The sequence below is a fragment of the Triturus cristatus genome, chromosome 6 (assembly GCF_964204655.1).
Source record: "Triturus cristatus chromosome 6, aTriCri1.1, whole genome shotgun sequence".
Lineage (NCBI taxonomy): Eukaryota > Metazoa > Chordata > Amphibia > Caudata > Salamandridae > Triturus > Triturus cristatus.
The window spans coordinates 1,472,612,663-1,472,638,002 of record NC_140589.1 but is presented as its reverse complement, the minus strand read 5'-3'; the positions used below and the strand labels follow the sequence as shown (position 1 = coordinate 1,472,638,002).

The window sequence follows — 25,340 nt, the reverse complement described above, 5'->3', positions numbered from 1 at the left end:
ATGAGTATTGTTTGGCAAAATAAATAGAACATTTTCTATTTTCCACCTCCAACTCCTCGATAAAAGTTTCTTAATAAAGAATTTTAAAAATGATTCTACTTTGATCGCCTCCTACTGTAAACATACTTTTGCTAGGGTAAATACTAATGCACTGCTGTTGCATTGAATGTGAATTCTGGCCACTACAAGATGGCCGCCTTGATGGACGCTTATACGTAATGATCCGGGTCACCAGCCCGAACCCGGAAGTATTAATGTTGAGCCGCCGGCTTAAATAGCGGCCGCTCAAGCCCCGGATTGTTCCGGGAATGAGTTACCGAGTGAGCTCTTCTACCGTACGGTGAGTTGGGGTTGGCCAGCACTAATATCGTAGGCGGGATGAGAACGCGCGGCGAAAGCAATAGAGCAGTGGTGTGTTTAGTTAACTGGGACAACATGGGTGAACTTAGGTAAAGAGAGTCTCCCAACCACACGGTGATCCTTGGCAAACATCTTTATACAAGCGGAGGCGCATTGGGAAGTTTTTGTCGGAGAGTATGCGAACCATCATTTTGATAAAGTACTATTAGTTACGAGCTAACTGGGATATCAAGGATGGTGGGGTGAATTAGATGCTTGACTATCATCTTTTATGAACAGAGTACTGGGTAGTGATAGGTTTTAATCAAAGACAAAACTCAGTGTCACTAACAAGTTTGCATGAGCTTTGAGATAGGGGCATCGCCTAAAGCATTTGATTTGTCTCGACAGATGACGGTCTAAGCACCACAAAATAACGGATGTGTGTGGGCATTAGGACCAATAGAGCAACAGACAGTGCTCATTTAATACACTGACTCCGTGAGAGCTGGTATATGGGCCCTTGGCTTTCACGAGGTAATGTTCCCTGTGAAATGATGTGTCATGTCGGCTTGTAGGGGGGTACATTGTGGTTCCTTCATGTTGCTGCCAATCTGACATGTGCTTTTTATGTTCTCTGCATACACGCAGCGATTTCTGTTTGTCAACAGATTTATTCCAGGGAGGTGATTGCAGTCCCTTGACGCCCTGATGAATTTGCCGCCAAGTTAAGTAGGCAATGAAACATGTTGGCCATTCATAAATGTGGTTTTTGAACATGACCGTGTTTTTAACCTTGGGGTGACTCACAGAGTGGAATAAAACGGGTCAGAATATAGACGTGGGTCATACCTAATCTTATCTGTAAGACCACACGGGTCTTTTTTCCAAGAATTTTTCTTTTGGTTTTTTGGGCTGCCTAATATACCTCTCTTGGTGTATAAATTCTTTTACACAATTCCTTTTACATTCTTTTCATGAGAAAGTCATCGATGATGAGAAACTCGTGAGCACACTGGCGAGTACCAGCCAGCAGCTCCTCTGGTGTTGCGCACGTGAGATGCTTTCTCATTCTCCACACATTTTTTCTGACTCATGCTTTTGTTGGATTGTTCTGCACATGACGGGTTGTTTTAAATGTTAAATTTGGAAGCACTTGGGTTGGTATTGATAGTTCATGACATGAACTACTTCTGAGGGTATAATAATTGTTTATATTGCCCCTCTCCCAATCCCATGTATTGTGATATAGTGCTTGATATCTCCAGGTCTTATAGTGTGTACTATTGATTGAGTGGAGGGTGGCCTGGGTGATTTTCCCTCTTAAACTCCTCTTTTGAGTATATACATAGTACGGCGGATCAGCCGTGAGAGTTTTTAACTACACTGATCTATAACAGATAGCTGAAGGTTCCACTAGTATCCCGTGCCTACATTACGATAGACACTTCCAGTGCGCTCGACTTTGCATCTGTTGAGACAAACTATCAGGCCCCCTTTTGTTTTATTTTGTTTTCCTCTTTGAGATGGACAAGAACTGCCTAGCCTTTACGGATGACCAAATCGCTGCGATCCTTTCAGGCCCCTCACTCCTTCCAGACTCCGGTTTTTCAAATACGGGCTCTATACGTGAAGAATGGGAGAAATTGAGTTTTACTAAAAAGAAGCAAGTGAGAGTTGCTTTACATGGGGCATTGATGACTGAATATTATCGAGCTGGCGCAGCCCCTTCCAGTCTGTTGGTGAGGATTGAACCCAGGATCTTTTTAGAGGATAAACAATTCAGAATTGATTGGAGTTTCATCGCAAATAAATGCACTAGAGATTGGCTGATTCTGATTATTCAGACAGCTAAACGATTGAGCGAGGAACTCCTAAAAGAGATCCTAGAACTAGAGGAGAGTATAAAATCAGACTCTAGTATTACAGACGCAAAGGAACAGCTGCAGAGAATTCAAGAGGATCTTAGTGAATATAGAAACTATATGATCAACCAGAAGATAAAGGGGTTGAAGAGAAATCTAGAAAGATATTCACACGAGTGGGCATTCCCGTACACAGAGGATAAGTACTATCAACAGGATAGTGATCAGGCACCACAGAACAGGCCCCAGAGGGGAGGCCGAGTACAAGCTAGGCGCACTCCCCAGAACTGGACATTCGACAATACCTCGAGTGAGGAAGAAGAGGGGACATCTGGTCCGGAACAAAGGGGAGTGAGATTCAACCCACAGGTTCAATCCAATCAGGACCTGGGTGGCCTTTTACGCTCTTTTTTAGTCCAGAGCCAGAGAGGAAACAGAGGGGGCGGGTCGAGAGGTCGAGGTCGAGGACGTCAGAATCAGTCCCAGACATGGCAGTCATTCTCCCCCCGCGTAACCAGGAGCAGGGGCAGAATGCCCACGTAAACAATATTGTGGTTAATTTGTCCGATTACCAACTTTCAAATGATGAACTGAGAGTGCTCAATAAAGGCTTGGGGTATGTTCCAACTCCCAGACATGACCCTTTCAAATGTAGAATGGAAGTACATGAGGCAATGAGGAAGATCAAATTAAAAAAGTTTTTCGCACTGAAGGACTCAGAACCTCCATCACTGTTTACCACTAATCTACACCGTCCCTCTCATTTTTGCCCCCCCAGTCACACAGTAGGCCCTGAAGTTCTTGCCTTCGAAAGAAAGGTTCTTGATGAGATTAGGTTGCTTGAGGAGACAGAACAAAGAAATGTATTCAGCAACATGACCAAGAACGATTGGCATGCATTGACATCGTTGCAAAAGAATTCAGCCCTTACGATTAAATCGGCCGATAAGGGTGGGGCTATCGTCCTAATGAATACTGCTGATTATGAGAGAGAGGTCCGAAGGCTTTTGGATGATAGAAACAACTATCAACCGTTGATCAGGGATCCCACCGCTGAATTGTTGAATACCATCACCACTATGGTGGGACATGCGAGAGAAAGAAATTGGATTACCACCAAGGAAGCTGACTTCCTAGTTAACAGCAAACCCAGGATTCCGGCATTTTACATCTTGCCGAAAATCCATAAGGCACAACGGCCCCCTCCAGGACGCCCGATAGTGTCGGGGATTTCCTCTGTACTGGAACCATTGTCTCAATTTGCCGACTTCTTCCTTAGGGAGTCGGTGGTTAAACAACTGTCATATGTCCAGGATACCACCGACATCTTGAATACCATCCAAGATTTAAGGTTTGATGAATTGCAACAGATACTTGTTACTATCGATATTGAATCGTTATATACAAGTATCCCTCAAGACGCAACGCTTGTGGCAGCAGCACGTGCCCTTGAAAGTCAGGAGTGGTTTTATGACACCCCCCAAACCTTTGTTATGCAATGCATAGAGGTAGCACTCACTCGGAATTACTTTGCCTATAAGGATGATATGTTCCTACAAATATCTGGGACTTCTATGGGTGCTACCTTCGCACCGAGTCTGGCCTGCATCTACGTGGGCCAGTTCGAGGAACATCATCTATATCATCCATCTAATCCCTTCCAGGGGCACATCAGCCTCTGGAAGCGGTATATTGATGATGTTCTTTGCATATGGACTGGTACACGCAGCCATCTTGGTGAGTTTTTGGAATGGCTCAACAATCGGGACAGATGTTTGAAGTTCACATGGAACATCAGCACCGAGAAGGTTACATACCTAGACTTGGACATCACTGTGATTGGCGATAGGTTAACCTCTACTGTTCATCAGAAACCTACCAATAAAAATTCCCTCTTGCACTACCAATCTTTCCATCCTAGAGCGTTGAGGGATAATCTGCCAGTGGGACAGTTTCTGCGTTATCGCAGAAACTGTTCCTCGACTGTTGACTTTTTGAAACAGTCTGAAGCCCTCACTGAGAAGCTGGTACAGAGGGCATACCCTAGAAAAATTGTCAACAGAGCTCGCAAGAGGGCACATAACACCCCACGTGAAGCACTTTTGGAAAGGAATTCGAGGGAGAGCTCTGATTGTCTACCCATAGTGCTTACCTTTGACCCCCTTGCGACAAAAATTCGTCAGGCCATTAGAAAGCATTGGTCCTTATTATCCACCAGCGACTATAAAATGCCAGCACCTCGGTTTGCCTTCAGAAGAGCCCAGAACTTTAAAGACAGGCTTGTCCATACTAGGCCCCAATCACAAGTGACCAATACATCCATTCCCCCGGGACACTACCCGTGTGGAGGCTGTTCTGTCTGTGAACTAACTGAAAAAACAACTAGTGTTCAGCTGCAGGATGGACGGACTTGGCACTTAAATAAGTTCAGTAACTGCAATTCATCAAACACGATTTACAGGCTTACTTGCCCATGTGGGCTTCACTATATTGGCCTCCCCACAAGAAAAATCAAGGTGAGGATACAAGAGCACCTCAGTACCATCAAGAACGGCAAATTAACCACAAAACTGGTTCAACATTATAAAGACCACCAGCACAACTATAAGGCTGTTAAATGGGTGGTGTTAGAAAGAGTGATGGGCCAGGTTAATCAAATTGAGAATACGCTTGCAGTGAAGGAAGCTCGCTGGATTTATTCCGAAAAGGTTGATCAAGTTGGCCTGAATGATCAAATAGAGTGGAACAAGATTTCCAGACGATGAAAACTGGGGTCATTGTTGTAGGTCCTGCAATTTGGTGGATATACTCCTGGTATGTACTGTGTGCCAGTTCTTGGTAAAAACATCCGTCCCCCATGTGTCTTGACAGATTCTTGACACAGCTTTTGGGATTATGATATTCACCAATGAGTATTGTTTGGCAAAATAAATAGAAAATTTTCTATTTTCCACCTCCAACTCCTCGATAAAAGTTTCTTAATAAAGAATTTTAAAAATGATTCTACTTTGATCGCCTCCTACTGTAAACATACTTTTGCTAGGGTAAATACTAATGCACTGCTGTTGCATTGAATGTGAATTCTGGCCACTACAAGATGGCCGCCTTGATGGACGCTTATACGTAATGATCCGGGTCACCAGCCCGAACCCGGAAGTATTAATGTTGAGCCGCCGGCTTAAATAGCGGCCGCTCAAGCCCCGGATTGTTCCGGGAATGAGTTACCGAGTGAGCTCTTCTACCGTACGGTGAGTTGGGGTTGGCCAGCACTAATATCGTAGGCGGGATGAGAACGCGCGGCGAAAGCAATAGAGCAGTGGTGTGTTTAGTTAACTGGGACAACATGGGTGAACTTAGGTAAAGAGAGTCTCCCAACCACACGGTGATCCTTGGCAAACATCTTTATACAAGCGGAGGCGCATTGGGAAGTTTTTGTCAGAGAGTATGCGAACCATCATTTTGATAAAGTACTATTAGTTACGAGCTAACTGGGATATCAAGGATGGTGGGGTGAATTAGATGCTTGACTATCATCTTTTATGAACAGAGTACTGGGTAGTGATAGGTTTTAATCAAAGACAAAACTCAGTGTCACTAACAAGTTTGCATGAGCTTTGAGATAGGGGCATCGCCTAAAGCATTTGATTTGTCTCGACAGATGACGGTCTAAGCACCACAAAATAACGGATGTGTGTGGGCATTAGGACCAATAGAGCAACAGACAGTGCTCATTTAATACACTGACTCCGTGAGAGCTGGTATATGGGCCCTTGGCTTTCACGAGGTAATGTTCCCTGTGAAATGATGTGTCATGTCGGCTTGTAGGGGGGTACATTGTGGTTCCTTCATGTTGCTGCCAATCTGACATGTGCTTTTTATGTTCTCTGCATACACGCAGCGATTTCTGTTTGTCAACAGATTTATTCCAGGGAGGTGATTGCAGTCCCTTGACGCCCTGATGAATTTGCCGCCAAGTTAAGTAGGCAATGAAACATGTTGGCCATTCATAAATGTGGTTTTTGAACATGACCGTGTTTTTAACCTTGGGGTGACTCACAGAGTGGAATAAAACGGGTCAGAATATAGACGTGGGTCATACCTAATCTTATCTGTAAGACCACACGGGTCTTTTTTCCAAGAATTTTTCTTTTGGTTTTTTGGGCTGCCTAATATACCTCTCTTGGTGTATAAATTCTTTTACACAATTCCTTTTACATTCTTTTCATGAGAAAGTCATCGATGATGAGAAACTCGTGAGCACACTGGCGAGTACCAGCCAGCAGCTCCTCTGGTGTTGCGCACGTGAGATGCTTTCTCATTCTCCACACATTTTTTCTGACTCATGCTTTTGTTGGATTGTTCTGCACATGACGGGTTGTTTTAAATGTTAAATTTGGAAGCACTTGGGTTGGTATTGATAGTTCATGACATGAACTACTTCTGAGGGTATAATAATTGTTTATATTGCCCCTCTCCCAATCCCATGTATTGTGATATAGTGCTTGATATCTCCAGGTCTTATAGTATGAGTCTGGGTTATATCTGTGCTGCCAGTGATTGCGGATATCCTCAGACTCCCCTACAGCCCACGCTCTACTTTAGATGGTGCCAACGCTATCTCTGATTGGAGATGGGAGCCCCAGTTGTAGGGAGATGGCACTGTTGCTGGCAAGTCTATGGTTCCCCAGCAAAACCATTGAAGCAACAAGGGAATGCTGTGGAACAGATGACCAGGCCTGTGACTTTCCTCTGGCAGGGATGCGGCGACAAAGGATGCCGGGGGAGAGTGGCCTAGGAGAGTCAACGAGGGCCTGCTGAGTCTTATGGCCTCCGCGCCTTTGCTTATAGAATGACTGACAGGTGGGTTGCTGATCAGATTCTGGAAAATCTTGGGTCTGAGTGTCCAGTGGCTATGATAACCTGTTTGTGGAATCAGAGAACTTAACACATTCATCTGGATGACAAAGCAGCCGAAAACAGACAAGACCAGAGTAACAGGGACTCTTTGACTTTTTCAATTTCAAAACTAGAGTTTGGGAAGAATCAAGAAGCTCGTGGGCTGGTGCTCTTAGTGTAACAGACAGCCTGAATGAAGGACATAGTACATACGGATTCTGGAAGTCCTTTGTGAACTGAGGGACAACAAAAACATTTAGAGGAAAGTTATATCCAAAAATGGGACACCTCTAAATATGGATGAACACCTCTCTGCAACAGAGTCATCACCGCATAGCAGCAAACCAGAGTTGGAATCTGGGGAACAGTGTTGTCAGGCTTGAGTGTGGGGCGTTAAACATCAAATTACACAGTGGCATAAATGGTGACTTCAGATGCACAGGCAATATGAAAGATTGTGCCTGTGTTTCTCTGTATATGTGAGAGAGACTTTGTAAAAATATGTTGCTGCATAAATGTGCGCCTAAGATCAATCGTGTGCCTGGAGGCATATTTCTTTATTTCAGCTGGCGATTATATCGTTATTATAATTTTATTTTGTGGATTAAGAGAATCATCGTTTTTGAGCTTCTTTGGAATATTCTGAGTTTTCTACTAGTGTAGACTAAACTTTAAAGTCGTGTTTGTGTAATGCAGGTCAATAAAGCACTTACATATATCTCATATATCAGTCAAATTACATTATACATGAACCAGTGACATTAAGGTGCGAACGCTAAACTTTGACGGTTCATTATGGTCCAAAGAAAATCCAGTAAGAAGCAACCAATACAAAAACAGCAAGAGTTGGAGTGTCACTTATTCGGAGCTCAGAAGTTATGTAGGTGTTAAAGTGGAGGTAGCTAGGATTGGGAAAAATAGTGAGTTTGAGACGATGTGTAATTCAGCAGGTTTTAGTAGTTGTATTCCAAGGAGACCTAATTTTCTGCTAATATGGGTCTAATCCATTCCAAATCGGGAGCTTGCTATCAATGATATCTGAATATTTCAATGAGCTGTTGGCCATGCTGCGTGTGAAGGATAGCCATACCTACCACGTATCTTGAGGTTTTATTGGATGACTTCTGATTGTAGAGTATGGATTTAATGCTTAGGGTAAGGGACAGATCTCGTGGAAGGAGGCTTGACGAACGTACATTTTGCGTATCAGTTAAGGCATGTGCACCAAGACACGTTACTATGGTGTTTAAAGTTACCTGAAATATATCCGAGCAATATGATGGTCTTTGCTGTGGTTAGATATGACCAGTTCAGACTAAAAAATCATGTGTGTTAGATCACTGATCCACTCTACACTTTTAGCAGGTGTCTGTGGAAACAATATGTAGGTAGTGCAGCTTTGCCACAGTCCAGAATGATCTGTATAAAGAGAAATTAAGTTTCAGGTAGACTATGTGAAACCTTTGACATGAAAGGTTTATTTCTAGATTAATGGCCATTTTGTTTGTGGTAACGAGAGGTGCCTGCGCTTCTTCCATTCACCTTCCCATTTTTTTGTGATTTAGGATTTAAGGAAGGCGATCGAAGCATTTTGCATTCTTTCAATACAAGGTGGCCTTGCAAGGGAAACCTGTTAAGCACTTTGATGTGGTTAGGTTCTGCTGTAATGCATAATTTAGAGATAGCAACTTATTTAGAGTCAAGTGAATGATAGGAATCTGCCAAAAAGCTTTGGCTGGGCCATCTGCCCTATTTAGAGGGTATTGGGGGCCTTTGTGCACTCATAATAGATCAGACGGGACATTCCCTGCTTTTTGAAGGATGTCCCAATTTCGTCAAACTCTATTATGGTATTCGTTTCAAAAACGTGAAAAACTCTGTCATCTAAGTTACATTAGATTTTACCTCTTGCTCATATCATGATACGTTAACACCATTTGATGCTGGCTTTTTCTAGTGTATCAGAATAATTTCAATTTTTTTATTATTATTTCATATTGTAGCAATATTCGACGTATAAATTCTGTTGCCCAACATTTTGTCTATTTGGAGAAGAGTTCTTGCAGTGTATAAGGGAATCCATTAGAATGGACAGTGTGGCATGTCAAAGTGGTCAAAATAATTAAACTTATAGAGCATGAAATATTCTATTTTTAACCCTGTCTTGGAGGACAGATTCATCAGCATACGCCTTAACTTTACAACTCCTGAGTAAAATGGAACTGTTCAGACTCATGCTCTCAAGAAATTATAAATTGGATCACAGTGAGGAGAGTGGGCAACTTGTTATGTTCCCTTACAAAGGGGAAAGGGCTACGATAATATTCAATCAGTGTGAACCCCAGCAAATGAGTTAGCGTAGAGGGCCATGATCATTTGCGTAAAGGTATCACCAAAGCGGAATTTGCAAACCCTTGAATACAGAAAACACCACGATACCTTGTTGAAAGCCTTCTCTGCATCCAGGGCTTTTCCTGCTTTATTAGCTTTTATTCGTTCTGCCCAAACAGAGGTTTAGATATTCAAATGACGACACCCATTCATTTGCTCATGCTATTGAAAAAGTCCAGCTCTGCACAGAAATCTCTGCTCCAGTGTACAGCTACTTGGCTTTAACAGAGGAGCTTATAACGGGCCTTCATGGGCACACCTCATGGTGTAGTTTAAAGACCAGTGAAAACAGTGTGCGTTGTATTCAGTACATGGACCTAAACGCTATTTTAACATTTTCTTGATGTATAGACCAGATTTCCCCATTGTATGAAATAAACATTGTACTCTTGTCTTTTTCAGGCAGCCGGATAAGCTGGTGGTGGTTTGGACAAGAAGAAGCCGCAGGAAATCTTCCAAGGTTAGATCAGTGAACAAAAATGTTGTTGCTAAAACTGTAAAACTTGGTAAAATAATGTAGTACTGAACTCTATCATGTCATGCTACAGTTGTTACTGTTTGAGGAAGTGTTGGTGTAACACTTTTGTTGGCGCCTCGTATTTTAATGGAGAACATTTCAGTTTTGTGGTTTGTTTTCCTTGCCGTAATCTTGGGGAAATTATATTTTGTGTTACTTTCTGTGGAACAAACTATCCTTTAGTATACCTTTCAGCAAAACCCCAAAAGTCGTTTTAAGGACTAGAGGGTGCATTAGATATGTAGGTTTACATAAAATCTCATTATGAGGTTAAATTACTCTCTTGCCGGTCTTTTGAGATGTTGCTGTGTAAGGCTTACCACGTTAAAATTGCAGGCACTTAAATTATATTATACAAACGGAGTAAACAAGACTGCAGTTTTTAGGCTGGCCTTGAGTCCGCTTTTTATTTTATCCCATTCTTATGTAATAAAAAAATCATAAATACAAAGTCATACATAGAGGTTTTAAGACCCACACGTCATCCATATGTCTGTTCAGCTGATGTTCACATTTTAATTTCACCCACCACTGTATACAGCATGGTGCAATTGATCACCTAAATAGTGTGCTTCGGTGCTACAACTGGTGGGCCAATACTTTGCTTTGCTAATGCTTTTTAGGTCGAGCCTTTAAGGCCTCTTGTATATACTTTATTATATAATTATTTGTGGACTTCCAGCCGCCTACTGCTTTTCATTTGTTTGTTTCAGTGTCCTTTATAAATCCATGCTTGCCAGTAGTCAATCCTTCGCTTTGTACCTCCTTTTTGGATTCCTGTTTCCTCCCACGGACCAAGTACTGTATCTTTACGCCTTGGTTGTTTATCTGCTGTTTGGGGGACTATTTTATTTCTTTCCAGCTCATGTTACAATGTAGGTGTGTGTTCAGCTTCAGGCAGTAGCTCCTTGCATTTTATTGTAGCATTTGTCCCTCCCACCTCCTCCTAAGCCAGAAAAGACCAGCTGTTGTTCACTGATCGGAGTTGCCGCGATGGAGGTGTTATGTTGCTCGGTGAGGCCAGGCGCGCTCTCTCGTTAAAGAGAGGCGCCATACTGTGGAATATTGAAGTTAATTTACCAGAGTTTGAATAGGAGAATGTAAATGTCTAGTTTTTAGGTTAACATCTTTATTTGTACATGATCAATTGATTTGCCCAGAATCACAGGATGTTCAGCTGACGCCAAGGCTCAAACCTGGTTCCCCAGCTTCATAGTCAACAGTTCTGGCAGTTATGCCATAACGTCTCACCCTTTCTGTTACTTATTGCTCTATCTGGGCGTTAAACTGGTACTAATGAGATGAAGTCTTTACCCAGACAGTGTTAAGCTGTGCAATAATGAAAATGGAGGTTTCCTTTCCCCGCAGGGTCAGGTGGGCAAGGTCGCTCTGGGCATCTGGTGCACGTGCCTTGTCACTCGGTGGTGGTTAATATCTTGTCAGATGTAGCCCCACCTCCTCCCTGTACAAAAGTCCAGCGAAAGGCAGTAGGATCTCAGACCTGCGCCTTGAAGTGTGCCCTCTGTGCTAGTTCTACGCAAGGTGGCATATCTGAGGGACCTGCAGGATGGGGTAAAGGAAGGCACAGTGGAAATGCGGGGAGCAGGGCCGCTTTCATCCCTCGCTGCAACCCTGCCTGTCTCTTCCCATGGCTGTAGTGGCTCTTTCCACTCCATTTCATCTTCAGATGCACATGCTCTCTGCCCAGGTCCTCTGTCTGTGCTCCCCTCCTGCACTTTCCCCTCCACCACTCTTTTATGTGACCTCACACCCTGTCCGTAATCTTCATTTCCTTCCCTTTTCCCCACCTTTGAAGTCATACCATACTGCCTCTTAGTTATGTAGCGTCTTCCAGTCTGCAGGAGGCTTCCAAGTGCTGTAGGCAAACAAAAAAGCGATGTTTGAGAACTTTATGAATAAAAATGATGGAAAAGCAATCAGAATGTGAAAAAATCAGCTTTTTACATGATTGATAGAAGTCTTTTGCTGTCATATGTTCCATTACAAATACAGTATAAGCTTTGTGATCTCCTTAGACTTCCTCAATTTTTTGTGCTCCTCAATTTGTGTAGTTGTAAAAAAAGCGAGAGTGCCTTGAAATATAAATCAAAAGCAAAACTGAGAAGGAGAGTCCGGTGGAGAAGAAAAAAAGAAACATGATTTATCTTTCATGTGCTTTATAAATCTCTACATATTGACATAAAACTGGCTCAGCGCTTTTCAAGCAAGTGTTCCAGGGGCATGGGCTGCTGTCTTCACCCCCTCCCCCAATCTACTGCTGTGTTTTACTCTTTAGCGTTTTTTTTTTTTTATAAAAGCGTTCATGCGACTTTTTTTTTTTTTTTTTTGAGGCACCGGGTGAGCCAAGTCCTTTTATCCCCCCAACCACCCTTCCATTTACCAACAACCCACCGTCCCGTTCACCACCCCCACCCAATTGCCAAAGGCAATAGCTCGCCCATAAGCAAGACCTATTGGCTTTACCAATGCTTGTTTTCCTTTCCATTCGTTATCCTTTTTTTTATAATCTTCCTTTTTTCCATTTTCATATTAGAAATAGCTGTATAGAACAAAGGCAGAAAAAACAAATGGATTTGTATAACAATAGCATCGGGATTGTATCAGTTCATGGGGAGTTGCATGCAAATAGCATTACAAAGCAGACGGCTACGTTTTCCATGCACGGTTATAATCCTGTGGGAGGGCTGGGAGCAACTCAGCCAGGAAGCATCGATAATGTAACCTATCACAATCATTTCGGGGACAGTAGCAAACTATGAAATGTTCTGGCAGGGTTCGCCAGTATAATCCTACTTAATGCTCTGGGCAGTATCCCCTGCTTGGTGTATCAGGTATGCAGTCAAGGGCTGCCAGAGGTCTGTGGGTCTGGAGGCAGCCAGGAGCAACTCAGCATACAGATCCAACTCCTTATTGCAATACACTAGGTAGCGACCCAATGTTGACATTTTCGAGCTCTTCCTCTACTCCACCTGCAAGCCACCAATTGTTTTGCTAAAAGGAGGGTTAAAGCCACGCATTTTCTATGTGGGGCTGCTATAGCCTAAACATATCTTAGGAGGGCTATCTGGGGGCATCTAATCGCACCTCTTCTTGTATCATAGCGGACAATGGCAGTGGTGACCACACTCCAATGCATATACACTCTAGTGCAGGATCAAGCCAAATGGATGAACCCTGCACCAGGTTTATCACTTCTTACACAGCAGTCATTCTCTCGCATACCAAATTTGCATAATTGTACAGGGGTGTAATAGAGGTGATGTGTAATGTATGATCCTAAACCAGCTGCTGTAGGAGATCAGGCCGGTCTGTGCACATCCAAAGTGCCTCACCTCTTATGAAATCTCACATTCCCAAATCCTCCTCTCAAACCAGTCTGGCTCCATGGGGCAGCACCATGTCTTCCTCCTGAGCCGCCAGAAATTGTAGCAATTGGATGTTTTGTGAGTTTGTCCAGGGAGGCTAATACTGAGGGCTCTTCTGGAAAATCTGGTGAGGCAAGTCTACAACTACTACAGATGCAGTGGTAAGTGAAGATGTCCATGTGGAGCCCAGGAACGCGGCTAAAGATAAAAAGGTGCCTTGTCTGTATAGGTCGCCCCAGGTAGTCAAATTCTCCGCCCAAAGCTAGGTCATTATAAGTCGTTCATGTGTGGCCAGTAGCAGGGGATGATGACTCAATGCGAGGCTGTGGAGTATATCAGCTTCCCTCCCACTCTCCTTAGCCCCTCCCAAGCCCTAATCGTGCAGTCCTCCGTGAATATTTCTATAGTAGTTCTGCCAGTGGGTGTCCAGATCAAGGAAGGTGTAGTCACCAGGGCCTTACTTTCCATTTCTACTGCCAGATGGGGGAAGAGTGGGGTGGTATCAGTAAAAAGCATAGTTTGCTGTTGCCCACATATAGCAAGTAGCACATTTCCATATTCGGGGCTTCAAACCCTCCACAATGGTATGGCTGTGAAAGCTTCTCCCATTTTAGTCTGGGTTGCCTACCTGCCCATGCCAGACAGACCAACAGACTTAGGTGTGGAGAAACAAGCCGTAGGGAGCGGGGGTGAAATGTTTAGGAATAAATACAGCCGTTTTGTCAGAAGCACCATCTTGATTAGACCAGAACGCCCTGCAAGTGACAAAAGGCAGAGAGACCCACCGAGTGATCTGTTTATTAATGGTGTTCGGCGTGATACCATCATTTGCTTGCGTTATTGTTTCTCTATTCGAAATAGCCAAGTGGCAAAATATTTTACCTCTCTGGTGCACCAATTTAGGGGATCATCTGATATAAGGTTCAGTGTATTGATGGTTAAATATGAGATCCAAGATTTTCCCAATTAATGTGACGCCCCAATTCGCATAAACTCCTGTAGAATGGCATTTATGCTTGCTTTGGAGTCGCATAGTAGGGATATGTCCTTAGCATAGAGCGAAAAAAGTACATGCCAATTCGCATATTGCAGGGCACGTTTGGTGTAGCGCTGCGTGAGTTTGGCCACCAGAGGCTTCACAGCCAGCGTAACCAGGAGTGGTGGGAGTGGGCAGCTCTGTCCCTTTAAAAACCCGAAGGGTGCCATCAGTATCCCGTTACTAGCTTCTCTAGCCATGGGAGGGGTGTAATTCTTTATCCTTATCTAATCAAACTTCTGTATTTGACCTATGTTTCAGATCACCTTAATTCAAAGCTAATAGTTTTTCCTTGCACTAGTAAGGATCATAATTTCCTGTAATACTCATTGAAAATGAAAAAGGGTTTCTATAGCTGTTATGTGAACACACCCTGCTAATAAGCACTGTTCAATTAGAATTATACATGATGGTTAATGTGTTTAAAAATGAAAAAATATATATATAGCAACCATACAGCCACGTCTTCTGGGCGACGGGTTGGTTTCTTTTTTTTCCTTCTTCTTTTCGTTTTCATGGCATATGTTTGCAATACGATATTTAAAAAAATTAACCACACACAGTCTTGACGAGGGCTGATCTATTGGCTTTGCCAGTGCTTATTTATTTGGCTGTGTATTTAATGGGTGCTTGTATCTCTCTTTGTGTGTCTCAGCCAACCTATCTTTCCACTCTCTCACGGTTCTACCTTGCCACAACTATGTCTTTTCATTTTCTGCAGGCTCATAGTTGGCAGCCTGGTATAAAAAATCCGTATCGTGGAGTTGTGGTGTGGCCTGTTCCTGAGAACATTGAAATCACCGTGACACTTTTTAAGGTAAGTGTAATTACAGGATTTTGTACTTTCTACTAAGTCGTGTATGTAACGCTGCCTAATATTGTTGGATTGGTATCGCTGAACTCGTGCATTTACTCTAATACAGGGGTCTAATTAACACAATATCGTTCTTGTTCTCTCACATGATAGTTCTTGTTCTTACACATGATGGTTTGTGTTCTCAGGAAAATATGCCTTGGCCAAGATGGAATTATTAAGAGTTGTAATGCAAACCTGTACAGAGAATTCAATAATCAAGTGATAATTTTGTTTCTTAGCATTTGTTTTTCAGTGGTTTCAGTTACTTTCCTTTCTAATTTCCTTTTGTGGCATCAAAAGTATCACTGCGAGATTAATCTTGCACTTTTTAAGAAGTCCATATATGTGCATTTAATTGCAGTTTTATGTTACGCTATTGTGTGATCTAAGATTCATTAGTATGGCGTGCAGCCTGCTATTAATATGGCCACAAAGCACTGCTGGCTGTTCGAGGTTTATAAAGACATTTATCAAGCGTGCCCTAGTAGTCAGTTGAAGTAGTAGCCTTTTTTATCAAATAATCTGGTTTTGTGAGAAATATTCAGCAAAACAAACTTCAGCGGTGTACACAAATCATTCCTGCTGGCTGCACGAGTTAGGATTCTTGTTACATCATTGCGATGGAGTTGCTAGTCTGGAATGTAAAACGAATTGGCTGGGAGTTAGCTGAATTTCCGAGCAGAACGAGAGCCTGGTACATCAACAGACCAGTGAGGAGCAATCAGCATTCACATGGCTGCCAAAGGTACCTAATGTGCCCTGAAGGATGGCTCAGTGAGTTAACTTTGGTCTATAGGACATGAGTTCTAATCCCAGTAAGGCCAACACAGACTTTCATCTTCAGAGGCCTGTTACTTGGTTATCATTAAATTCGGTAGTTGCAATTCATGGTGTATAGAGGGTATTGACACATTTCCAGAGGTGCAGAGCGAAGCTCTACATTAAACCCTGCATTTTACTGCAAACCACATTCTCTGTGATTATTTCAGCAATGCGGGCACTTATTGCATAGTGGTCAGTGGTGGTGTTGGCACTCAGCATAATGTGAACAAATACTGGTAACTTCTAGGCACACACAGCCAATTCCTTACTAGTGTCTATGTAATACGTGTCACGCTGAAGTTCGACCACATGTCTACAGAGCCTACTGTGCATGATGGAGTCGAGGCCAGGTGTTGCATCAGTGAGGGGAATGGTTCTAGGCAACAGCTATTTATTTTATTTTGGAGTTTTTGATATAGAGCTGCTGGACCCTGAAGAGTGGGAGAGGGCTTTACTTACTAGGGAAATTGGATAAAACTTGCATAACATCTGCAAGTGTAAGAGACACTATGTAATAAATAGATTAGTGAGGCAAGTGAGAGCGGTGTGCGTTTATGGTTGGCATCCATATAATCCTTGCGCTTTCAAATGTTATATAAATTTGCATTCGGCTGGGACTAAACATACAGAGAGAACAGCATTGCAATAGGAAGATCTGTAAGAAATATGCCTTTGTAATTACCGCATTTGCTGGAAAGAAGACTTGGTCATCGCGTTTAGTTCACAAAGGATATATGGAGCTCACTTGAACCTCTCTGAGCTGATAAGAATTTGAAATAATGTATCTAGTAGTGATGTTACTGACAGTTTTTTTTTACATGCGAGTTCAGCAGCAGTTCAATAGTGGGAGGTTTATATCATCAACGGGTATGAACAGCGTGAGTGATGTTAGGACAGGTTACATAGGAGATCCTTTAGTTAAGGTTTGAAGATTAGAGTGAGGTAGCAAGTCTTATGCACATTGGAAGGGGTATTCTAGATGCTTGATGGCGGACATGTTTTTGAAGAAGTAGCTGTTGCAGTTTTTACTGGATAGTTCCAGTTTTGGTGCAAGCCAAGGTGCAAACTAAGGTGTAGTGCTCTGCATGTGAAAGAAGCTCTTTTATAACTGGACTAGGATTCATGTTAACGAGTTAAGAACTGGAGAACTGTTGTTGAATTTTCTTGTATCAGTGATCCTCCTGGCTGCAGAATGGAGGATGTCTCAGATGGTTTAAGTGGGCTTAAGTAGTTTGCTTATTGGAGAGTTCCTATATTATTTTCTGCTTTTAGAGACCAGTTTTAACAGAGTGATGAGGGGTATCCCTCCACGAGATGGTTAATGCAAGGCCGACTAGTTTAAGACTCACACTCTAAAGCTCTTCTAGTAGTACATTCACTGGAATTGATATAACCCTCACTAGTTCTTTTGAGCTGCTGTAAATATTGTGTTTCTGAGTCTCTTAATCTCCTGCTTTCACATATCCTAACACTGGTAAGTTACCATCACCTCCAAATCAGAAGTCAATTGTCAATTAGACTTATAATATTACCTGCTGTTCTCACATAAACAAAGTGAGGAAACTTCAAAAAATGTAAAAATGGATCACAGTAAGTGTGTGCAAGGATGAACATTTGTGCTGTAGCTTTTAACTGAGGTGTGTCTGCTGGCCTTTAGGGATTAAAAATAAGCAGGCATTGGCCTTCATTCCCTTGAGGCTATGATGTGTTTATTTACTTTCCAGTTTTTATAAACGAATTGATGCCTCTTTTTCAGATGCTTCTACTTTAGAATTTCAGAGGATGAGGCACATTGAGAGTGTAGACTGACTAAAGCAGATGAAGTTTGGGGATTCGATTGCACTAAGAGTATTCAGAGATCTGACTTTTCAGTCTTTTGCAAACCCACTGTGCATGATGTTTGAGGCAGTTATGCTTGAACGCGAGGCAATTAATCAACTCACTTTTTGTAGAAAGCAGGTCTTGGCCATCTCTTCAACCTTTAGTGGTTTCTGTGTAGGGTAGAAGGGATAGAGTCTGAGTGAGTTCCTAGTAGTTCTGAAGAGGCTTGTGCTTCTCGCTAATGCAGTCCTGTATTTCTACATGTTTACTTGCGGTTGTGATTTTGTCCATGCATTAACCGACTGTACTGCAAGACCATTATCATATGGATAAAGGGTTTTAGCTAGTGCTGGGTGTAGAGTTCTCATGGGTCCACACCTGGGATGTTCCTTATTATTCTAGAGAGAATTTACATAGTCTCAGACTGTCCCCTGACATGCCTCTTTGGAGGGTCGCCACCTGGCCCAGTCTGATTAACCATCCAGTGCACATATAGCCCAAACCAGGCAGTCCTGAAGGATTGGAAGGATATTGGTTTCCCTATCTCGGCCCTAATGTATATAGTCCAGCCCTGGCCTTTGTCACTGATGATTTTCCTCTGAAATGCTATTGTGCTCTCTTTTAGGCGGCCCGTTGAGTAATCTTTTGCTTGTCCAATGCATTTAAGCAAATGGGGAAGTGATGGTAGCTGTTAACACATGATCGTGTGCCACATACCCCATACCCCACATCCCACTGACCCCTAGGTTGGTATATAATGTCCACACAAGCCCTATTCTTTGCCCCTTAAAGCAGGAATCAGCAGAGAGTAATGTTGAGATATAATATAGAGGAAAGCGGCAGGTGTGGGAGGGAGATTGGTTTGTATCTTTTTTCAAGAATGAACAACCTTTTGTACTGGAATTATTTGAAGCGAGCTGTTAATGCAAGCACAGAGAGGTTTCTGCTAACGTGACCTTTCTGTGAGCACTATGACCACAAATTGAACTGTCTAATTAGTGTTTTAAAAAATAAATATTGTCAGATTGTTCCATAACTAATATCAAGTTATTTTCGAGTTAACAGCATATCCCAAGAGCTTTTCTCTATCTCATAGTGTCATAGAGTGCTTGAATCTAGTTGGAGAACCATAGATCCTGGTGTGCAAAATATCTTCTTGACCCCGTCTGGGTTTTTGTTTGGATGCCAATGGCATTATTCCACTTGGAAAATTCCGTCTTCGGGCCCTAAACGTGAATATATGGTAACAATAATGTTTGGGGCCCAAAGCAGTCAAATAGTCAACCAAGCAAATAGATCCACAGAGAGATAAATATACAAAGTGACAAGTTGAAACACACTAAAGCATCCAAATTTATAGTGCTAAATAAATATGAAATACCAACGAAAACAGTCAAATTACCAGCTGTTAACGCCAGTGGCAGTTGTCAGTAACTAGATTTAAATCTAAGAGAAGTTTCAAAGAAGCCCCAAGCCGCCCTACGAAACAAACGTAGAAGTCACAAAAATTATGTAGTAAAGGTATACGTACTTAAACCACATTGTTCTGATACCTGATCAGAAGAGATCAGTTTTAAACGTGTATTGTGCTGGCATGCTTCAGTGCCCCACTGTCAAAATGAATGCTGGTATTGTCTTTAACTGTATATCCCTTAGAACCAAACCCCTTATTCCTTGAATAAGTTGTCAATTTCTACCCATTTTCCCTCAAATTTCTGAACGACTGCCAAGACTGGGACTCCTCATTATTTAATGTCTTGCTTTTTTTCAGCTTCAGATAAGTTAAAAACATGGATTTTCGCCTACATGTTGTTCTTTGTAATGCTTTTATTGTTAATTGTTTAATCCATATTGAACTCTGTCATCTAGTGGTTAGAATCGTTATAGCAATTGAAGATGCCTCCGTCAAATGCAATAGAGCTTTTTAGGTCTCACATAGACAGTGCATGAACTGTCTCTTCAAGACATTTTGTTTACAATTTAGTAGGCTACGGCCTGCCTGTTTCTTACCTTTGGTTAGCTGTAGCGTTTCTCTAAGGTGCTTCTTTTCTATTCGTCACCACTTATGTCAATCATGCTGTCTCTTGAGTTTGTCCTTCCCCTGGAGAAAGTACCAAGTATTTGTGTCCTTCCACTGCTTCCGTTTTTGGAGCTACATTTTTTAAATCTGGTTTCAAGCACTCCATATGAGTGCTTGTGTTTTGAGACCCATCTGTTAATTCTCCTACCCTAAATACCCCCTTGTCCCTGTTTCATCTCCAACCAATCCCTCGTCCCGGTTTCATCTCCCACCTGCCTTCATCCCGGTTTTGTCTCCCACCTGCCCTCATCCCGGTTTTGTCTCCCACCTCCACCTGCTCCTGTTTCATCTCTCTCCACCCAGCAGTATGTTCTTCTAAAAGTGTTTTAAGTGTTTCAAGCTGCGCTTTCCTGGCATGCGGTCAAAGCATCTAGGTACAAACAGTTAACAATTAAATTGATAAGATGCTAACCCGGTCAGAGCAGCTAGCTGCTTCCCGACTCGTAGCGCCACTAGCCTGGTGGGCATTTTGAACAAGACCAGTTCTAGTTTCCGGCTACAGCTTTCAGAGTATAAAATGAATTCATGGTGATTATTATAAGTGCTACAATAAACCAGTGAATATTAAGATGGACATCACGCATAATGCATTACACCCATGGAAGCACAGTAAAAGAGAAGCTAGAATGTGATCTACGGAATTGTCGTATCCGACAGTCGAAAATATCACCCCTTGAAATAGAACATTTTCGAATGATATTAATGATATTACTTAGCAAACTAATCAGTGTTACATGCAAGCTGCGTGGAATTACTCGTCTATCCTTCTATGTTTGCGAACGTTAAATAGTCCACATTAGAGGTGCATGGCTGGCTAGAACCTTGCCAGATGTGAGGCATCTTCCCTAATTGCTGTTCTTGACACTGATTTCATTTGCAGGGAAATTGAACACCTACTATTCTCGAATGGCAGTCCCTTTCACAAGCGTCGGCCAAGGTCAATTCACACTAGCATTGTCAACGCAAAAGTTCTGCCCATTATAATCCAAACCGTGCTTGAAATACAGGAGGTGTATAGGGTTCCTTTGTTCAGGTCGCGTGCCTGCACAAACATCTTTCCCTGCTGTAAGTTACTGCGTCACTGAGTTCAGGGCCCAGGACATTGGTGTTTTCAAACTAAATCAGTTGTTATTTATGAACAGTTAATTCCTTGATCAGTTTGCCGATCTAGTAGCTGCTCCAGCATCAACCTTAGAGCAACATTTTATGTGCTTCTGTTTTGTCCACATCAATTGCACTAGTTCGAACTCCCTATGCGTTTTCCCTTTCCTCTCCAGATGTCAGCCAGACTTTGCAAACAGCAGAATCAGACCTTCTTTCAGGATTCCAGCGTCTCTGTGCCATATCACTCATCTTGGAATCCGTCTGTCTGCTTGGCAGGTTACTTGAAAAAGCGTGACAGATTCGGTCTTATTTACGAGTGTTGTCATAATAAGTTGTCCCACAATCTCTTTCAAGTGATCCAAACATACCTGTCGCTGAGTGCCCACACAACTGGATAACATTACAGTAAAATAGCTGGTAAGGTAATCAGTGGGTTGTTAGTCGTTAAATAGTTTAATAGGCTAGGTGCCTGCTGAGAAGTTTGAAGGTCACAGATTTGAATCCCAATATGGATAGCTGATATGAGTACATAGAGCAAAAGATGGATATGCTAAATTGATCTGCACATCATCAATGTACATGTAATCATCATAATTGGTTTGTAACAGATAAACAAATGAATCTAGGGTGCTGATACAGGGCTCAATACTTATCCATCACCAGTATTGTACTTTGCTTTAGGACCACAATGTCATCAAAACCATTGAATTGATCCAATAGTCACGGCAGCATACAAAAATACAGGTATATAATTCGTAGTCCAGATTTAAGAACTTCCTCATTGATAGATCTCCGTTCGTTCCGCAGAAGAACTCTGAGAGCGTAGCTGTCGGAATACAGGACAGCAGAAGACTAGGACGTATTATGGTCCCTGACATGGATTCATAAGTTTATACTGATGGCGCTTGATTGCAACAATTCAATTTGAACAAACTACATTGGAGTACGTGTAACAGGATTTTATTGGAGAAACTTAGGGAGGACTTGCGTCCAAAGGAATAATTATCTGGAGCCTTGAAAAAGCCCTGCGGGCGAAACGCGCGTCAGCTGTCACGTGGTTTTGGAATTAAAAGATCTTTTGACATCTCTACATGGAATTGGATTATTTTCTATAATATTCTGGGTACTTGACAGAGTCGAACGAACGGAGATCTATCAATGGATAGCTGATATGTTAGTAGTTTTTATCACTTTTATAGCATTTTTTTTTTAAATAACTGCTAGTAATGGTGCACAGCATTATGCTGCTTTGCAGCATAGCTAAAAGACATTGGCTAAAACCAATAGCTCTCGCAAAAGTGAAACCTATTGACGTTGCCAGTGCTTGTTATAAAATACCTGCCTAGGTTTCTTCATGCTTGTACGTACGCAATTAAGTTAAATTACCCTCATCTTAAATACACGATTGTCCACAGCTAAAATATTGTGCAATGTTCACCGACAGTATTACCCCGCTTATTCTCTGGCACTTTTGCCTCCAGTGCTAGTTGATGTAAGAATTCTTGCTAGATGTGTTCTCTGGGTTTGAGAAAGATTCTACTAAGCATCAGTTATTCATGACTGTCACCTAAAATGCACTGTTCGCTTGCACATCCAGACCATGGTTAGTTTTCCTTTTCTCGATCAGAAAGGCAAGGTGGAAGAACTTGAAAGAATAACAATGTTTGTAAAGCACTCTTAACAGATATGACCTAATTCATCTGACTTGGAGCATGACCGAAGTATATGATGGTGAGCCTTTCGTGTGGTTAACACATGTTACAGTTGCTGCAGCACTGAAATCCAGATCAGTGGGTTGCATGGAAATGCTTTTCTTGAATTTCATCAGCTGAACTGAGCATCCTCATAGTAAAGTGAGGTACTTTGTGAGTAACTTTAAAAAACCAAGCAGGCTAATTTGAACTCTGTGCTTCTTAACCGGTAGCACAAAAACATGATTTTGTTCTTCAAGTCGACTAGCCCGTCTCGTTGTTGCACCCTGGATGATTTCTAAAAACTGTAGGAATTGGTATTTTTTGTCTGCATGATTTGTAGTTATTAAATTGCTGGTTCATGAGTGGAGTGTCACAATTTTGCCATTCTGATAGAGACTTCTACCCGCCAATTCTTCACCATGTGAATTTGTACAAACACAAGACTGGAATTGAAAGATTTTGATAGCAGCTCCCCTGCGCGCCAGTAGGTTGCGTTGTGCAGCTCTGCATCGAGTCCATCCTGCCCCGGATATGACGGGCCACTATATCCGCACCAACTATGCGTGCTGACATCAGTTCCTCTCTTTTCGTGCCTTCTGATGCAGATCAGGAGCTTGCTCCCATACTCTGTCAGAGTTCGGACCATGATTATTACTTCTGATGTTCTAGTATGTAAGGGACATGTGCCTCCCTAAAACAACCGGGTTGAAACCATGTAAGGATTGCCATAAGCAGAGGTCAGTGACTGGCCCACACAAGGTCTGTCTCTGGTGCCTCGGCACCACTTTAGGCAGAAGGTGGCAATCATGGCGGCAGATTGTGTAATTGGAGCAATCTTTTTTAAGGGGGCTAAACTACACATTTACCAGGATCTTTCCTTAGGCACCCTCCAGCTCCGATGACCGCTCCGCCCCGTAACAGTGTATCTTGCAGAGAAAGGTGTTAATTACCAGCGAGGGTTCCCATTTAGCCTTACATTAACTACACCTACTGTTCGCTCACTAAGGAGGGACGCTTGCTATTGGATCTGCCAGATGTGGATAGCCCACCGCTGTAGGATGCCACTAAACAACTTAGTCCGTGGGAGCGATGGAAACATGGACGCTAAGTTATGATCCCGAACAGGCAAATCCCAAATCGTATCTCGCAAGCCAAAATATTCAAGGAAAGGTAAGAGGTCTTGAGCAAGCTTCAGTCTAATGACATAAAAGAGGTCTGCGGTTCGAGCCAGATTGAAGGACGGCCTCCTCACATGGCTAACTGTGGGACTGACCTGATCCATGCCTGGAGTGGATGAGGCGTGGGAATTGGTAGGATGACTGCAGTGAGCGGCGTCTGAAGAGGGGCTCCAGGGTGCGGGACCGAGGAGGGACTTGGAGATGGACTCTCTCAGCTCACTTTTTGAGTTATGTTTTTGTTAAGGGTAGGTTAGTAGCTCCGTATTCATTACCAGGGAGCTCGTACGCAATGACACTGTTGCTACCTCTGCATGGGGGTACATCGCACTGCCGAAGACATGGGGGACACCTCAATACACCTACGACTCTGCACTGCTGAAGGTCCTAAGTCATAATGTACGAGGGCTAAATGCCTCGGTCATGTACCTGGCTCTGCTCTCTTTCTTGTGGAAAATAAACTGCGACATATATCTTTTGCAAGAAATACACCTTATCAAGAGAGACTGGCCGATGCTTTCTTCTCGCTGGTTTTCCAGGCAGTTCTTTTCATCTGACCTTAAAAAGGCAGGGGGATAGGCTATTTTATTGGCCAATAAATTTAAAGAGAAGCTTGTGGAAACACTTTATGATATACCAGGACAGGTTTTAGCGGGGACAGGTTTTAGCGGCACACCTCCTAGTGGGTTCCACTACTCGAACGGTAGGCCCCGTAAATGCCCTGGCTTCTCCAGACTGGGACAAACTGATTGTAGGGGACATTAACATAGTCTTGGACACAGACATGGATAGATCTGCACAAAAGTCGGGGCAAACTGGGGAGCTTACAACAAGGTATCTCAAATGGATGGCAGATGTAGGGCCTTGTCTATATTTGGCAGGGTTTACACACCACCCAACGTGACAATACCTTCTTTTTGGTCTCATTTCAAACTTACACTAGGCTGGACTTTTTCCTTTGGACTACGCACATTCGTGCAAAGACCATATGCACTAACATTGAAACAGCCCTATTCTTAGACCACTTCTCCATCACTATTGACCTACGGATGGCATCCACCAGCCTTTTACCGTGATTTGGAGACTGAATGACAACTTGTTACAACACAACAACATCTTAGCATCTATTAAACGCAGCATCACAGACTTTCTCGTCACTGACAGCAACCCAGGCACAACTGCACTGATGCTGTGGGACACATTAAAGGCAGTGGCCAGTCCTCAAGACGCAGAGTTGAAACATATGGAGACCTTTGCAAAAAGGATATTGTGCTCGACTAGCCTAGAACTAAAGTCAGTCAACACTACCTGTCTCCTGGGGGACACATGTGTGCGTGCTGTGGGACATGGTTGTGGAC

The 25,340-nt window shown here is 42.7% G+C and overlaps 1 protein-coding gene across 4 annotated transcripts in view; it reads left to right on the top strand.

Moving 5' to 3' along the window:
• Positions 1 to 25,340, top strand: part of EHBP1 (EH domain binding protein 1) — a 2,118,711-nt gene that overhangs the window by 230,103 nt on the left and 1,863,268 nt on the right. For all 4 annotated transcript variants that reach the window (XM_085612564.1, XM_085612565.1, XM_085612563.1 and 1 more), the window contains exons 2-3: positions 9,894 to 9,951; positions 15,152 to 15,247. In XM_085612564.1, coding sequence (XP_085468690.1) covers positions 9,894 to 9,951; positions 15,152 to 15,247 — 154 coding nt within the window. The remainder of the gene's footprint in view (positions 1 to 9,893; positions 9,952 to 15,151; positions 15,248 to 25,340) is intronic.